This window comes from Mastomys coucha, unplaced genomic scaffold (genome assembly GCF_008632895.1).
Source record: "Mastomys coucha isolate ucsf_1 unplaced genomic scaffold, UCSF_Mcou_1 pScaffold13, whole genome shotgun sequence".
Lineage (NCBI taxonomy): Eukaryota > Metazoa > Chordata > Mammalia > Rodentia > Muridae > Mastomys > Mastomys coucha.
Genome location: NW_022196895.1, coordinates 33,395,305 through 33,413,786, shown reverse-complemented (window position 1 = coordinate 33,413,786; position 18,482 = coordinate 33,395,305). Strand labels below are relative to the sequence as shown.

General features: G+C 37.8%; 1 protein-coding gene and 1 pseudogene across 1 annotated transcript in view; both read right to left on the bottom strand.

Moving 5' to 3' along the window:
• Window positions 1–1,492, bottom strand: part of LOC116087818 — a 4,120-nt pseudogene extending 2,628 nt beyond the window's left edge.
• A 10,576-nt stretch (window positions 1,493–12,068) lies between these two features.
• Window positions 12,069–18,482, bottom strand: part of LOC116087040 (protocadherin beta-6-like) — an 18,222-nt gene continuing 11,808 nt past the window's right edge. The window contains exon 2 of the mRNA XM_031365450.1: window positions 12,069–14,545. Coding sequence (XP_031221310.1) covers window positions 12,218–14,545 — 2,328 coding nt within the window. The 3' untranslated portion in view covers window positions 12,069–12,217. The remainder of the gene's footprint in view (window positions 14,546–18,482) is intronic.

Here is an 18,482-nt window from a genome sequence, read left to right as displayed (position 1 = left end):
AGGAGCATTTCTGTGTCAGGGAACTCTGGAGAATGGTCGTTTATATCTGTGAGCTGCAGGTCTGTTTGAAAGAACTGCACAGGGTTTTCCAGTATGATCTGGAAGTGCAGCACACAGGGTTCTGTCGCCCCACACAATGCCTCGCGATCTGGTTTTTCCTTCAGGAGCAAATTCCCTGTCTCTACATCCAGCTGCAAGAGGTCTTTGTTTCCTCTGTGATGGATTCGTGCCCCTCTAGTGGCCAGTTCTCCTACTTTGAGCCCCAGGTCTTTTGCCAAATGAGCTACCAAGTAGCCACTCTCAGTTTCTTCTGGCATGGAATAGCTAATTGCCTCAGAACCATCCTCCCACAAAAGCAACAATATAGCAAGAAAAACCACTTGCCTTTTCTCTGAAGTTTTTGCTAGCGTTGTCTCCATTGTTGAGATTTGATCCAAAGGGCAGTGTTTCTAAATCTTGTCAGTTTCAGTCACACAGATATTTTGGTGAAATAACCTCGAATAAATCTTACTGTGAATTGCTTTCAGGAGTCCTTTCCCCGGAGATCTTATGTAAATGTCCCCCCTTTCCGGAAACACTCAGCATTCTGAATCCCAGGAATGGCGTCTTGGACATCCTGGGAGCCTCTTGTTTTACAAATCCTTAGACTGCAGCGCCACCGTGTGTACCTCTCTAGTGTTGCACATAGAGCTCTCCACTGTTCTCAGTTCAGCCCTGCTGTGTTTAAACATCTTTTAAGATACAGAAGTATCCCTCTACTCATGTTCAGTTCTTCGAAAACGTATGTTCCAACACATTTGCTGCACTAATTTTCAGTCAATGTAACTTTTTTTAAATGAACAGAATAGCACACTGATCATAAAGACTTTAATACATAAATTCAATGCAATGGATATCTACAAAATATTTGAATATTCCCAAATTCCTTTTCAATGAAATGTAACATATGCATAAAAAGGACAACAATCTTAAGTGTTCAGAACAACAGAGTCACCAAGCTAGTATATTCCAATAAGCAGAGTCTAGATGGATAAATATTGCACACCTAAACAAATCATGTTCTCCTGCTATCCAGTGATTTTTACTCTTCCTAAGCACTGCACCGGCTTTTATTAACATAGGCTCTTTTGTCTTTCTTAGAACCTTTATCACTAGAATCACCAGGTAGAATCACTAAAATATTTCTCTGCTATAGTATTTTCCTTCACTAGCATTTTCTTTGTTAAGCTCATCTATGGTATGTTGTTTTACTGGTTTTGTATCATTCTTCCATGTGCTTGTATTATTTGTTTGCATATACTCCACAAAGTAAGCATTTGGGGTTTCCATGTTTGAGTTTTATTTGAGGCAAGATCTCTCTACATAGCCCTGGATTTCCTAAAACTCATTCTGTAGACCAGGCTGACCTGGAACTCACCAAGATCTGCCTGCTTCTGACTCCTGTGTGCTGGAATTTAAATCAAGCACCACCACACTGAGACCCAGGCTTGAAGTTGGACTAGAAGCCTTATAAACAATTATTCACAAGCCTTATGTATAAAAAATACATACATCATATGTATCAGAGTCGCATGGTGTATGTCAAAGTGTGAAAATACATTTCCTTTAGCAAATACTGTGAAATAGTTTCCAAAAGTAGATGATGTACTGAGCTGGCCATGGTGGGTCGCCCCTGTAGTCCCATCTCTTAGAAGGCAGACAAGTTATCACAAGCTCAAGTGATAATATAATGAGATCATTGTCTCAAAGACATTTCTTTAACAACTGGGGATAAAAGTACAGTTCAGTTGTAAAATGCTTGCCTAGTGCACTCAGTGGATTGAGATCCATTCACAGCAATGTGAAAAAGTTATTCCAGCAACACATGAGAATTCCAGTTCCTCCATAATCTTCTCAACATTTGATGCTGTCTTTCCAGTTTTAACCACTCTAGTGAATATGGATATCGTGGTGTACATTTATTAGCACTTCTCTGGTGGTTAATGAAATTATGCAAACTTTCATATGCTTACTGACCACTTATATGCTGAATGTTTTATAGATTTGTTTATCTGAGGCATTTGCCTGGTGGCTTGGTCTACAGAACTTAAACTCTTAGTATAATCTCTGTTTGTATACATATATTGTCAATAATTTTCCTAGGGTATATCTTCTACTTTAACCTTATTCTGGTGTCTTTGTGAAAAAAAGTTACTAATTTAACTTAGCCTGATCTGTCAATATTTTCCATTTTCTGGGTAGCACTTTTCTCCTGTTTAAACCTTTCCATCCTCAAGGTTATTGCAAGTCTTATGTATTTTTAATGTTGGTTTTATTTTTTCACATTTAAAAGTACAATCAATGTAAAATCTTACAAGTCCAGAAGACTATGGCCCATATTTTTCCACATGCCTTTGCATTCTGTGCTGAAAAGATGATCCATTCCCCATTGTTTCTGGATAGTCACAATTGTCATGTCACAATTGACATGAATTAACTCAAAGATTCCATTTGTCATTGAATACCAAATAATACTATGCTCTCTTCTCATAACTCATAGGTTTTCTTATTTTCAGGGTAGGTTTTCCTATGAAAAGATTGGTTTTAAGGAATTTTAAATCTACAGAAAAATTTATTAAAGGCACAAAGAACTTCTACAGCTGTGCCCAGTCATCCTCACTGTAAGCCCCTATGAATGGTACATTTCTTACAACTAACTGAGCTTCAATATCAACACATTTCTTTTTACTGAGTCCATTACTTTAACTGAGATTATTTCTATGTACTCTACATTATATAAGCTTGGATTAATTTATCATGACATCCATCCATTTTAGCACACCACAGAGTAGTTCCTCTGACCTCAATTTTTCAAAATCTCTTTATTTATCCCCCCATCCCTTTCTGATTCTCTTGAAATCACTGTCTGTATGCTTTGGCCTTTTCAAAATGTTACATAGTAAGAGTTTTTCAGCTTAGCTTATATGATGAATTTGTGTTTAAGTTTTCTCAATTGAAGTGGAAATTTCTGGTTTGTTTGGAGACGCAGTTGTGGCATGTGATGTTTTTCTGGAAACTGTCTTATGAGATATGATTTTGCTGATGCACACACTTATTACTTTTCTGGAAGCAGCCTAGAAAAGGAGCATGTGATGTTTTGCTAGAGTGGATGTTTGAGGGAACACGTGATGTTTGCATAGAATGCAAATGTAACCCAACAGACAGTGCTGTCTGGTCTTGGTTCACTTTGCCACTCTTTGCTGACCATTATTTGTTGTGACTTGGTATAGAGAAACACATCAAAGAACTTCTGGTAGTATTCCTGCGTCTTCTTGACATTTCTGAGTAACTCAGGCAGATTGGCAAAGTCTCAGGGTTTCTTTTGGATCAAACTGCCATTGCTGGTTCATGAATGGTGTTTGCAAGTGGATTGAGCTACCTATGCTGATTTTTGTGAACTGAATTGCTGATATGATGACAACACAGATTGGATTTGCTCCAAAGAACTATTTCTAAACAGGTCCACATCCTCCTTTGCCCTATTAACCTTTCCTTTCCACTACCTCTGTTGGGTGGTAGGCAAGAAGGTAGTTTTTAAAGCATTCACATACACTTATTAAAGTAGGTTTTGAAAAATATAAGCCTATACTGGCTGACTTAACAGAGGAATTGAAAATGAATAATGATTAACTGGTTGTTTCAGGGTAAAAAATACAAAAGGAGTAATCTACCAGTGGTCATTCCTAAGCAATTACTAATGGAAACCACTGTCACCCTTGAAGTTCAGGAAACAAATGTATGAGGATTGCAACAGTATTTAATTCAGAGAGATTCCTAGAGAATTTGTTCTAAAGATTTGGGGCAGCATGCTTTCACTTAGAGGATGTGTTACAGGAGGGTTTCCAGTATGGGCTTTATCTGATTGAGTTTGTATTAGCTGGTTTGGAATAAGGAGTATAAAAAAAAAGAAAAAGAAAAATAGAAGCCTACACTCAACACCTTTTGATGGATTGATAGCTCATTTCATTTTGGTATTGACTAATATTCCATTTTGCAATTGCATCAGACTTTCTCAGTTTCCCTTTCTGAAGGATCTTGGTCACTACCAGGATTTTATAAGTCATATAAAGTTTCAATAAATATTCCTGTCCAAGTTTTTGTGTGAACATCAGTTTCCAACCAATTTAAATATATATTAAGAAAGCTGATTGCTTGATGACTTATGAGTGCATTTCATTTGGCTGCCAAGCTATCGTCTAAAATGGCAATATCCTTTTCATTCCCATGATCCATCTGTGAAGGTTTTTGGTTGTCTGTGTCATCTACAGCAGTTGGTGGTTTAGAGTCCTGGAGTTTGGCCATCCTGCCTATGGTTGGGTGGTGGCATTTCATTATTTGAATTTGCTGATGTGAGCTTCTTCTCATGTGTGTATTTCCCATCTATATTAGTCAGGGTTCTCTATAGTGTTACGTGTAGGCTGTGGTCTAGTTCACCCAACCATGGCTGTCTATAAATGGAAGGTGCAAGAAACCAGTACTTATTCAGATGATCTCAAGCATACACTTGAATTCCAAAGAGGTAGGTTCTAATGCCAGCGAATGAATGGACTAGCCATCAAGGCAAGAGCAAATAGACAAATAGTGAAGAGCTTCCTTCTTCATTGTCTGTATAAAGCAGTAGTTTTCAACCTTCCCAGTGCTATAATCCTTTATACAGTTCCTTTAGTGGTATCCCCAACCATAAAGTTATTTTCATTGCTACTTCATAATTGTAATTTTGCTGCTGTTTTAAACCTAATGTAAATATCTGATATGTAGGATATCTGATATGTGACCCCTGTGAAAGAACTGTTTGACCCCCAAAGCAGTCCTGGTCCACTGGTTGAGAACCTGTTATAAAGACTTCCAGCAGAAGATGTGGAGCAGATTAGAGGTGGGTTTTCCTGACCCAAAAATCTGGATTAGAAGTGAACCTTCCCACTTCAAACTAAAAAAATTCCTCACATGTGTGCCCCACTTAGGGTTTTCCAGACTTAACCAAGTTAGTAACTAAGAATAGCCATCACACAATCTCTAAGTCTTGTTTTGTAAGTGTTAAAATCTTTGGCACATTTTTTTACATGTTATTGTTTTCTTAATGTTGAGTCTTGAAAGTCTTTATGTATTTTGAAAAGCTGCCTTTTATTAAACATATGTTCTGCCAGCATTTCATTCTGGTCTATGACTTTTTAAAAAAATTGTAGAATATTTTGTAGAGAATATTTAATTTTAACAAAGCTTGCACATCATCAATTCCTTCTTCCATAGATCACAGTATCTTTACAGAATACCCAATTTTATTTTTGGTTAAGAATGCTTTATTATGTTCTCTTTGTATATGCATGCAAAGTGTATATTCAGCTCATCAAATTCACAAAGAATGTTGAAATTTTGCTTAAGATTTTATAATATCTATTAATTGTTTGAAAGATAAACATTACAACCACAGAATTCTTCCAATAGACTACTGTGTATTCAATTTATTTATATCCTATATTATTCAATAATGTTTTATATTTTTGCTTTGTAACTTTCTATTAGATTTGTTTCTTGGTGTTTATATGTTTGGAAGATATTTTAAATGTTTTTTAAATTTTCAAATTTTCCTCATATAAACAGAATTGACATTGCATCTGCCTGTACTCAAGACTTCATTTGTCACTTCTGATTGCAGAGTTTTCATGATATCTATGTATATTCTTTTGCCACTTAAAATATAATACTATTTCTTGTACTGTGGCTTTTATTTCTTTTCTGTCTTTTTCCTCTAGTTGGGACTAGTAGTAAAATCTTAGTAGTAACCATGGTGGGAATCCTTGTTTCATTGTTGATAACCAGCAAGCATTTCAATAATTTTCCTTTAATGGTATTTACTATGTATTTAATGTATATTTTAATGATATTTAATGTATGTGTTTGATTTAATATTTTATAAGATAGGATGTCACGGTGTATAGCCTGGAATTTTCTGGAACAACTTATGGAAAATGCTGTTAGACTCACAGAGATCCACCTGTCCCTGCCTCCTGAGTTCCTCCTGAGTTCTGAGACTAAAAATATGCCACCATATCTGGTTACTGTATACTTTTTTATTGTCATTGTTTTTGTTTTTGTTTCTTATTTTATTGGATGTTTTCTTTATTTACAATACCTCCGTTCCCAGGTTCCCCTCCAAAAAAAAAAAAAGAAATAAAAAAATAAAAAATAAAATAAAATAAAAACCCCAAACTAAAACAAACCCCTGTTCCCTCCCCCTCCCCCTGCTCACCACCCCACCCCCTCCTGCTTATTGGCCCTGGCATTGTATACTTTTAAATACTCAAAAACCCTCATGTATATACATTTACACACTTCATATATCAATATATGCTGGATTTTGTTAAGTAAAGTTTCTGTACCCATTGAGATTAACTGTATTATTTTTCTCTTTTACCTGTTATTGTGGTGAATTACAATGATCAAATTTTAAATACTAACTGCTGTGCATCAGACACTAACCATATCATCAATTACTTTTGCCTCACATATCTCCAAATCTGATTGCCTTTTTTCAAAAGAAAAAGCATGTCCATGTGTATCTCTGGAAGAGTTTTGTCATTTCTTCCTTACAATGTCCTTTTGAAGTTTGGATGTCATAATCTATTCAGAATTACGGGCACCAAGATGATTTGTTATATGCTCACTTATCTACAAGTTTACATGTTTGTTCTAGTTCTCATGTGAACACTTGTAATAATTCAGCATGTGAAGTAGACTTTTATAGTACCTTTATCTAATAGGTATGATTGATAAGATTTTACATTTTTCTCAGTTTTGAGTCTTAAATGGCATTTGATAGAAATTGTCAAATGCAATATTGTTCCTCATAAATCTTTGACAGTTTGATGTATTAAAGATGAGCAAATGCAAAAATAAATACATTGTGAATGACAAACATGATAACCTCATCCAGGAGAGCCATGGCCCATTAGGTCACATGATTTCATCACCTGAGTAAATTTAAATTTCATTTATACTGAATATTCTACATACATTGAACAGACACACAAATCTTATGTAATTTATCTCTTGATTCTAAATCATTGATACAAGTGAGCTAGAAATAGAGGAATGGGGAAGCAAGAAAGAACAAGAGGGAGAGCAAAGAAGGAAGGGAAGAAAATAAAGGTAGTCAAAGAAGCCACTGAATATTTAAAAAGTCATTAGAAAGAAGTGATTTGCTCATGAATTTTCTCTTCTTGCACTGACACTTACCAACAGGAGAGAACAACTTAATTGCACATTAAGCATATGATAACCAGAAAGTAGATGTACACCTAGCTAGCTGATAAAAAGTTTGTACATGTTCATTATATAGATGTGTATGTTTATGAGACTTCTACACCATGAAGATGTGCTCATTTCAGTGCTTTATATCAGAAGAACCGAGGGAGAATTGATAGAAACTCAATCCCATGGCAAATATAAAACTCACATGAGATCTTTATTTGTTAAAAATAATAAAGCTGGAAATAAATTATCATTGAAACAAAATTTGTAAACATAGCTCTTAGATACTTGTACATCTTTGTTGATTGAAAGACTTCAGGTAAGTTGAGATTTCATAGTTAGAGACAATCTGCTCACAGAGTAAAGAGAAATAAAAATGTAAAGTCAAGGGTTATGAAGAACAGACTGGGAATTTCAAGTAATAAAGTTTCTAGAAAGATATAATAAAGAAAATGGACAAACAAGAAACAGTTCCTTTTTTTCTAAAAATAGACTGAATTACTATGTAAAATACTCCTAAGAAATACTTACTGAAATAGGAAAGAATAACAAAATATGTAATATAAGTCTGTGAGCATAATAATATTTCAAAGCAAGAGAAAATCTTAAGAGGCTCCCCAAAGGAAAACCAAAGCATCATTAAAAAATTGTGCATGACAGGGCTATACAGAGAAACCCTGTCTTGTAGAACTGTTTAAAAAAAATGCATGAAATAAAGGTCAGAAGAAAAGGGATTACGACTAATATATAGGAGGAAGCTCCACTCCCAGGTGTTCTGACATGTCCAGGATCATAGGATCAGAGGTGAGGAGGACACAACATCTGCCCTCAACACCAGGAGTAACTGGGACCAGCAGAACTCAAGCACCCAGGAACTCCACAAGACCAGTGGCATGTGTCACGTGTTCCTTCTGGTCTGGGCCAGTGCCCTGAGCAGACCTTGTGTGCTAACTCTGCAGACAGTCCCACAACACCCAGAAGAATCTCCACTCCCAGGCACTTTAACAAGCCCAGGATCTCAGGATCCCAGGATGCCAGGAGCTTGGTCACACCAGGATCTTAGGATCTCAGAGGTAGCTTGACTCCCAGGAGCTCTGACACACCCAGGATTTCAGGATCATAGGATCCCAGAATCACAGGATCACAGACACAGCTTGACTCTGAGGAGTTCAGGATCACAGGAAGGACAGACTCCAGTCAGATATAGCAAGGACAGGTAGCACTAGAGATGATCAGATAGTGGGAGGCAAGTGTAAGAACAACAGAAACCAAGTTTACTTGGCATCATCAGAACCCAATTCTCCCACCATAACAAGTCCTGGATACCCCATCACACTGGAAAAGCAAAGCTCAAATCTAAAATCACTTCTCATGGTAGTGATAGAGGACTTTAAGAAGGACATAAATAACTCCCTTAAAGAAATACAGGAGAACACAGGTAAACAGCTAGAAGCCTTAAAAAGGAAACATAAAAATCCCTTAAAGAATTACTGGAAAACACAACCAAACAGGTGAAAGGAATGAACAAAAACATCCAAGATCTAAAAATGGAAATATAAACAATAAAGAAATCACAAAGGGAGACAAACCTGGAATTAGAAAACCTAGGAAAGAGATCAGTAGTCAGATGCAAGCATCACCAACAGAATACAAGAGATAGAAGAGAGAATCTCAGGTGCAGAAGATACCATAGAAAACATTGACACAACAGTCAAAGAAAATGCAAAAAGGCAAAAATCTCCTAACCCAAAACATCCAGAAAATCCAGGACACAATGAGAAGACAAAGCCTAAGGATTATAGGTATAGAAAAGAGTGAAGATTCCCAACTTAAAGAGCCAGTAAATATCTTCAACAAAATTATAGAAGAAAACTTTCCTAACCTAAAGAAAGAGATGTCCATGAACATATAAGAAGCCTACAGAACTCCAAATTGACTGGATCAGAAAAGAAATTCCTCCCATCACATAATAATCAAAACACCAAACACACTAAACAAAGAAAAAAATATTAAAAGCAGTAAGGGAAAAAGGTCAAGTAATATATAAATGCAGACCTATCAGAATTACACCAGACTATGAAAGCTAGAAGATCCTGTACAGAAGTCATACAGACACTAAGGGAACACAAATGCCAGCCCAGGCTATTATACCCAAAAACTCTCAGTTACCACAGACGGAGAAATTTATACAATATCTTTTCACAAATCCAGTCCTACAAAGGATAATAGATGGAAAACACCAACACAAGGGGGGAAACTACACACTAGAAAAAATAAGATCTTTCAACAAACCCAAAAGGAAGATAGCCACAAAACATAATCCCACCTCTAACAACAAAAATAACAGGAAGTAACAGTCACTTTTCCTTAATATCTCTTAACATCAATGGACTCAATTCCCCAAAAAGGACGTATACTGGGCCTGTGCCCTGATCGGATACATAAATAGGACCCAGCATTTTGCATACAGGAAATGTATCCATGACAAAGACAGACACTACCTCAGTGTAAAGGGCTGGAAAACAATTTTCCAAGCAAATGGTCCCAAGAAACAAGTTGGAGTAGCCATCCTAATGTTTAATAAAGTTAACTTTCAATCAAAAGTTATCAAAAAAGATAATGAAGGACACTTCATACTCACCAAAGGAAAAATCTACAAAGAAGAACTCTCAATTCTGAACATCTACGCTCCAAATGCAAGGGCACCTACATTCATAAAAGAAATTTTACTAAAGCTCAAAGCACACATTACACAGCACACAATAGTAGTGGGAGATTTCAATACCCCACTCTCAGCAATGGACAGATCATGGAAACAGAAACTAAACAGAGACATAGTGAAACAGAAGTTATGGTCCAAATGGATTTAACAGTTATCTATAGAACATTTCATCCTAAAGCAAAAGAATATACCTTCTTCTCAGCACCTCATGGTACCTTCTCCAAAACTGACCATATAATTGGCCACAAAGCAGGCTTCAATAGATACAAGAAAACTGAAATAATCCTATGCACCCTTTCAGATCACCACAGACTAGGCTGGTCTTAAATACCAACAAAAAACAATAGAAAGCATACATACACATGGAAGCTGAACAACGTTCTACTCAATGATAACTCGGTCAAGGAAGAAGTAAAGAAATTAAAGGCTTCTTATAATTTAATGAAAATGAAGACACATCATTCCAAATTTTATGTGACACAATATAAGCAGTGCTAAGAGGAAAACTCATAGCTCTAAGTGCCTCCAAAAAGAAATTGAAGAGAGTTTACACTAACAGCTTGGCAGCACACCTGAAAGCTCTAGAACAAAAAGAAGCAAATATACCCAAGAGTAGTAGGCAGCAGGAAATAATCAAACTCAGGACTGAAATCAACCAAATAGAAACAAAAAGAAATAATACAAAGAATCAACAAAACCAGGAGCTGGTTCTTTGAGAAAATCAACAAGATAGATAAACTCTTAGCCAGATTAAGCAGAGAGCACAGAGACAGTATTCAAATTAACAAAATCAGAAATGAAAAGGGAGACATAACAATGAAACAGAAAATAATTATTCTGTTTGTTGAATATTAACAGTTGAAAATATTAAAGAATATTTTTCAAATACTCATTTTCTTCCAAAAGTTCAAGGAATTTTTGTGTAGTCTTACCTAAACACATATAACCAGTTAGAAATAAACCAGGTCACCAGGCTTATTAGCACAATGATACAATTACAAATCAATAAATAAGCAGACGCTCTAACATAGTAACAAACAAATATTCCTTATTATTCATCATTTCAACTCAAAGTAATTGAAGTCTATGTTAAACAACAAAACAATGATTTAACAACAAAAATGGTTTCTGTTGATTTATATACTCTACCCAAAGACACTGAATAACACAAAGCGAAGTTTGAAACTTACTAATGAACAGAATCAAACAGCATACCTAAACCTTGAGAGAAATTTCCTCCTTTGAAAGGTGGGAGAAGGTCTGGAAAACACACACACACACACACACACACACACACACACTACACTATAACTGGACTTCTTTGTATAGAGAAAAAGAAAATGATAAATATGATATCCTCAGTGATCCTGAATTTTCCTTTTCAGAGGAATGGGACATAATTCTGATTCTGAGATTATTAAAAGAGATTATGTCAAAGCAGTGATTTAACAGTTTTATTTAATAAATGGGATGAGAAACTACTCATTCTCTTTAATTTTGTCAAATAAAAATTCAAAACTGTAACAATAGTACTTCTAGAACATGTACAACCAAGTAAATAGAACTACTAGCATGCATGATGCTCAAACACAAAAGTGTCACAACCTTTGTGTAAATTGATACACACTTTAAATTTTATGACTTGGCTAGTCAGGGCACGGCTACTGGAAATGAACACAACATAATGCTACTTTTTATTCACACAGAAAGATCCAGGCAACATAAGTAATTTAAACAATCTACCTTTGAAAAGATGAAATTGCATGGAAAGAGATGTCACAATTACATACACAAATGAAAGGGATTTTTGAGATAATTTTATATTCAAAAATTTTACATTATTTGGTTTCTATATGCTTGTGGAAGTGTTAATCGTTAAGAGATATTCATATATAGAGAAAAGTATGAGATATACTTAGTACAAATTAAAACCTAAAATGTTTATACCAATAAAAGCAGAAACGATCAGCACTATTAAATATATAAGTAGGTTAAACTAGTGGAAATCTTTCTTCATGAGAAACAGATTTTTTTTTTTTTTTTTTTTTTTTTTTTTTTTTTTGGTTTTTCGAGACAGGGTTTCTCTGTGTAGCCCTGACTGCCTGCCCCTGCCTCCCAAGTACTGGGATTAAAAGTGTGCACCACCACCGCCCGGCCAGATCATTTCTTAAAAGAAAACATTTGTACATCACTTGGGGAAATACATACTTAGCTAAATACAAAGCTATCCCTGCAGTGCGGACTTTCCTTGACTTCTCTCTCAGGGTCCTGAACCATTAGGTTGGGGACCATGGGTTTGAGGAATTGGAACTCACCAATCCCAGAGTCTCCTGTTAGACACACCTCATACTGGTAGCTCTGGGACAGAGTGCCAGTTCCAGTTTCGCTAACACCCACTAGGTGACCAGGAAAGTGACTCTCAGGCACAGAGCAGCTACCCAGAGAGGTTGCCTTCACCCTCCTACATAGTCTCACCCCCACGAACAGCAGAACAGACAACAAAAAGAGAGAAGACACAGAGGCCAAGGCAATGACCAGGTACAGTGTGAGCAAGTCGCCATCATCCTGCGCAGGGTCGTGAGCCACCTCAGGCAGTGGCAGATAGGGCTGGGAGAAGCCATCCACGAGCACCACATGCAGTGTGATGCTGGCAGAGCGTGGAGGCTCACCATTGTCCTTGACCACCAGCAGCAGCTTGTGCTTGAGCGCATCTCGCTCGCTCAGCAGCCTGGTGGTGCGCACCTCGCCATTGTGAGCCCACACGCTGAACAGCCCTGGCTCCGTGGCCTTGAGCAGCTGGAAGGACAGCCAGGCATTCTGGCCAGAGTCGCGATCCACAGCCACCACCTTGGTGACCAGGTATCCGGGCTCTGCCGCTCTGGGCAGTAGTTCGGTGCAGGGTGCTGAGGTGTTCTGCAGCGGGTAGAGCACGAAGGGCGAATTGTCATTGTCGTCCAGCACCACCAAGCGTACCAGAGCCTGGCTGCTGAGCGCAGGAGAGCCTCCGTCTTTGGCGCCCACGTGAAACTCGAAGCCCTGCAGGGCCTCATAGTCCAGCGCCCTGAGCGCGAACAGCTGCCCGTTGTCAGCGTTGATAGAGACCAGCGAGGCGAGGGCCAGTTGCGGGTCCTGGGGCGGCAGCAGCGAGTAGGTGATGTGAGCATTGGAGCCTGAGTCTGAGTCTGTGGCACTGATGGTGCCAATGTGCAGGGCGGGACTGTTGTTCTCGCGGACAAACATGGTATAAGAGAGCTGGGTGAAGGCGGGGGCGTTGTCATTGATGTCAGACACCTGCACTGTTATGGTGTGCTGGGTTGTGAGCCTGGGTGTGCCCAGGTCGGAGACAGTGATGGTGATGTTGTACTCAGCTCTGCTCTCTCTGTCCAGAGGGCTCTCTGTCACCAGAGTGTAAAAGTTCTTGTAAGAGGATTTTAAAATGAATGGCACGTGATCTGAAATACAACAAATCATTTTTCCATTCTCTCCAGAATCTCTATCTCGTACTAGGATGATAGCAACCACAGTTTCTGGAGCATTTTCTGGGACTGAGCTGGTCAGTGAAGATATGGTCAGCTCTGGGGCATTGTCGTTCACATCCACTACCTCTATCACCACGGCGCCCTTCCCAGAAAGCCCTCCTCCATCTGTGGCCTCAATTTCTACACGATAAGATTTGATTTTTTCAAAATCCAATTCCTTTTTCAGTCGTATTTCTCCTGTGACTTCGTTTATTGAGAAAGTTTTCTGGATTTCATCTGATGCTTGGAGCAAGCCATAGGAAACTCTCCCAAAGTTGCCAGCATCTGCATCCCGTGCTAAGACAGTCAGGATTGGGGAGTCCGGGGGACTGCTCTCTAGGATCTGCACCTCATAGGGGCTGTTCACAAACTCAGGAGCATTGTCATTGATGTCCATGATCAGGATGCGAACCAGGGCTGTTCCTGACCTCTGTGGAGACCCACCATCCAGAGCAGTGAGGGTAAGGCTCAGCTCTGCCTGCTCCTCTCTGTCCAGGGCTCTGTCCTGCACCAACTCTGGGTATTTCTTGCCCTCGCTATAATTTTGAGTGAGGACATGAAAATAAGAGTTGGGGCTGATTGTGTATTGTTGAAGCCCATTGCTGCCCACATCCAAATCCTGGGCTAAATTCAGTGGTAACAGAGTACCAGGCTGGCTGTTTTCCGGTATTTTCAAGAGCAATTCTTTATCTGGGAATTCTGGTGAGTTGTCATTTATGTCCTGGACCAATAATTCTCCTTGAAAAAACTGCACTGGTCTTTCTAGGAACACCTGGAAAGGCAGCACACAGGGATCCACAGAGCCACACAGTTCTTCCCTGTCTAGTCTCTCCCTCAGAAGCAAATCTCCAGTCTCAGGATCCAGCATCAACTGCTGTCTGTCATAGTCAGACACCACCCATGCAGACCTGGCAGCCAGCTCCCCAGATCCCAGGCCCAGATCCTTGGCCAGGTGGGCTACAAAGGAGCCACTTTCTGATTCCTCCAAGACAGAGTACCGAGTAGGCACCATGAGAACCTGATCCCAAAACAACATAAAAATGAAAGGAATCACTTGCCTGTTTAGATGATTTCTCTCCAGCTTCTCCATGGTGGACACATCCAATTGTTCAACAGCCTCTAAATGCCTTGAATGCTAGATTCTATTTTATTGGCTGGAGAAATCTTTGTTCGTGTCGTAAACCCCAGCCCAAACTCATTCAGGGATGTTTCCTGTCCTTGCGCGTTTTTGATTCTGTCTTGCAACACAAAGGACCAGGAAGCTTTTAGCGGTTATTCACAAAACTTAGCCTGCAGCGCCACCCTGCGTTCATATTGAAAAATTGACAGTATTTTCTTTTTTTTTTTTATTTTAGATATTTTCTTTATTTACATGCGAATTTCTCCATTCCCAGTTTCCCCTCCAAAAAACAAAAAAACAAACAAAAACAAACCCCTGTTGCCTCCCCCCTCCCCATGCCTGCCACCCCGCCCTCTCCCACTTTCTGGCCCTGGCATTCCCCTACACTGGGGCACAGAACCTTCACAGGGCCGAGGTCCTCTCCTCCTATTGATGATCGATTTTGCAGTCCTCTACCATACACATGCTGCTTGAACAATCAGACCCCTCTATGTGCAGTCCTTGGTTGGTGGTTGAGACCCTGGGAGCTCCGAGGGTACTAGTTAGTTCATGTTGTTGTTCGTCCTAAGGGGCTACAAACCCCTCAGCTCCATTGGTCTTTTCTCTAATTCCTTCACTGGGGACCCTGCACTCAGTTCGATGGATGGCTGTGAGCCTCTACATCTGTGTCAGTCAGATACTGTCAGAGCCTCTCAGGATATAGCTATATTTAGGCTGGCTTACCCTTCCTTCAAGTGTTGTTCTTGCTTTAAGTTGAATAACTGGCAGTTAGTTCATCGTTTGGTATGTGCCAGAAGAATTTTTAGGACGAAAGAAGAAAGTTAACTCAATTTTCCCACATGGCCAATTGGTGGGAATCGACAATACTTTTGTATTTTGCATAATCTAACCAAGTGAATTAAATCCTTAATTTCGAATTCACTTCATAATAGTTAGAAGTGTTTTCTTCTGATGTAAGAACTTTTGAGCGATGCAAAAAATTTCAAGTCATCTATACCACATTATCCCTAAAAAAGACATTATTTTTCTAAGTATAGCTTCTATTTTTCTACACTGGGGTGAAAATTCCAGAACTCCATCTTTTGTCTTTCTTATGTAGGGTTTCCTGTGCTTTTGGATCTTATTTCATTAAGTAATTGAATTAATTTCTGATTTATTTTGAGTAAGTTGTTGCTAAAATATGCTGCTACTCTCTCATTCTGGAACTGGAAAACATGGATTATAATGAGCATTGGACAAGCATCAGTTGAATAAATAAATGTACTAAAGTAGTTCCATTTATACCTGCAGGGGTGCCAATCTCAAATACAGCGAAAATATAAAATAAATATACAAAAGAATAAGCACAAATTTTCTGTCATTTTAAAATGAAGGGAAGTCTCCTGAGCAAAAAAGTTCCTAACATAGTAAGCAGGTTCTAGTTAGGCCTAAAGAGTTCAGAGAAAAAAAAAAGACTCCATTTTATTTTCCCAGTTCTACATGTTGACAAAGGCTTTTTTTTCCCAATATAAATTTCTTTTATTAGATATTTTCTATATTTACATGTCATATGATATCTCCTTTCCCAGTTTCTCCTTCGAAAAAAAAAGAAAGGAAAAAGAAAATAACCTTGTTCCCTCCCTGACAAAGAATTTTTGAGATCACCTATTTCCTGCTCCTTTTGTAATTCGAAAACAAATAAAATCTCAGTAATACTAACAATGTATGTCACCACATGGGAAGAATTAACATTATTAACATTTTACATATTAATTCATTTCCTTTCCCATCGACTCTGTGAAATTCGTCTTAGCATTGTCCATGATGTATAGAGATGAAGAAACTGAGATGTGGCTTAAATGATTTTCCCAATGTCACTTGCCATGTAAAACAGAAAAGTAGAGTGTGAGGTCGTGTTGTAGTTACACAATCTCTTATAGGCCCAAGTAGAATTAGAAGGGCAAATAATTTGTACAAAATTGTCAGTAAAGCCAGACTTCAGCCTTGGTTTGTGTGCAGGGGTGGCATGTAATCTGTACTCAAGTTTTCACCATTATTAGATTCTTTAAAATTCTTTATCTGTCTTCAGAAGTAATCACCAGCCAGAAGGAATAGTGACCAACTTAGAAATCAGTAGTTTTGTTGGTAAGACACATATAATTAATTATTCTCAATCTTGGTATATAAAACATATATGTGTAGGTATTTTTAAATAACATTAGAGCCAATAAATGCTTCAAGTTAAAAATCAAGCAACAAGAAGGGACCCCTAAAATATTATGCTCTGAATTATTTCTCTAAATTTATCAGAAAATATATTTTTGGGAGCTTATATGATGTATGGCAGCTGTTTTTTATGTTAACTTAATACTAATCATAGTCATCTAAGAGAAGGGAGCCTCAATTGAGAAAATGCCTTTGTAAGATCTGACTATAAACAAAACTGTTAGACCCTTTCTTAGTTGGTGATTGATAGGGGTGGAGCCCATTTTGGGGGATGCTCTATAAGAAAGCAGTCCAAGCAAACCATGAGGAGCAAGGCAGTAAGCAGCACCCCTCCATGGCCTCTGCGTCAGCTCCTGCTGACAGGTTCCTGCCCTGCTTCAGTTCCTGTCCTAACTTCCTTCAATGATGGACAGTGATGTGGAGGTAAATAAACCCTTTCCTGCCCAACTTGCTTTGAGTCATAATGTTTTATCACAGCAACAGAAATCCTAGCTAAGACAACAAGTATAAATCACCTAAAAAATTATTTCTCACTCAGATAAGGTTGCTACGGTGAAAGACTTTTTATGATCGATTACATCATAAGTGATTAAATAAAAGATGGTACTTGAAATATTTTTGTAATATAAATGGCACTTTAACTACTCTCTAGTATTATGTATGCAAGAGCCTTAAGCATAACTGGAGAAAATATAAAGGTCTTTTAATAATTTCATTAAATACTGGTATATGCTAGATAAAATATATTACTTACATGTGTAACAGACCACATGTTCAAATGTGTAATCCCTAAGTTAGAATGCTCTTTAAATCAGGAGTTATGACTCGTTCAACTTTGTTTTTCTATTTCAGGATTCCTTTAATTTTCATATGAATTTTAGAGTTGCCCTGGTAATATCTGTCAAAAGTTAACTAGAATTTTCTAGTGAGTGTTGATAACTGAATATACAACCATTTGTGCAGAATTAAATCTTTCAGTCCATGAACATGTAATTACTTAAAACTTTTAAAACTTGTTTCAGAAATGCCCTTCAGTGCTTGCTATAGCATCTCCTACTTCTTTAGTGAAGTCTGGATTTTTTCCATTTCATTTTGTTTAAATAAGGCAGCATCATATGCAATTATTTTTTCAGCTCTCAATCTGAATAATTTTTTCTTTTACTTTCCTATTTGCAATGGCTAGAACTTCCACTACAATGTTAAATAGAAGCAATGAAATCAAACATCCTTACTTTGTATTTTTTCACTGTTAAATAGGATGTTATGTGTTTTGTAGCTGCATTTATTAGATGGAAGAGTTTTCATTCTGTTCCCACCTCTTGGTGTGCTTTATTATTATGGAAAAGTGTTGCATTTTCTACAATGCTTCTTTCCATTTATTGGAATAGTTGTGTGGTTTTATCCATTATTTTAATAAGGTACATTGCATTGATTTAATTTGAATATGGACAGATGTTTTAGTCCTAGGGTAATCTTTCTTGACCATGATATGTATATCTCCATATATGGAGATATATGTCAATTGAATTAATATTCTAGTTTTTAGCTGAGAAGTTTTGAAGACCCAGATGTCCCTCAACAGAGGAGTGGATACAGAAAATGTGGTACATCTACACAATGGAATACTACT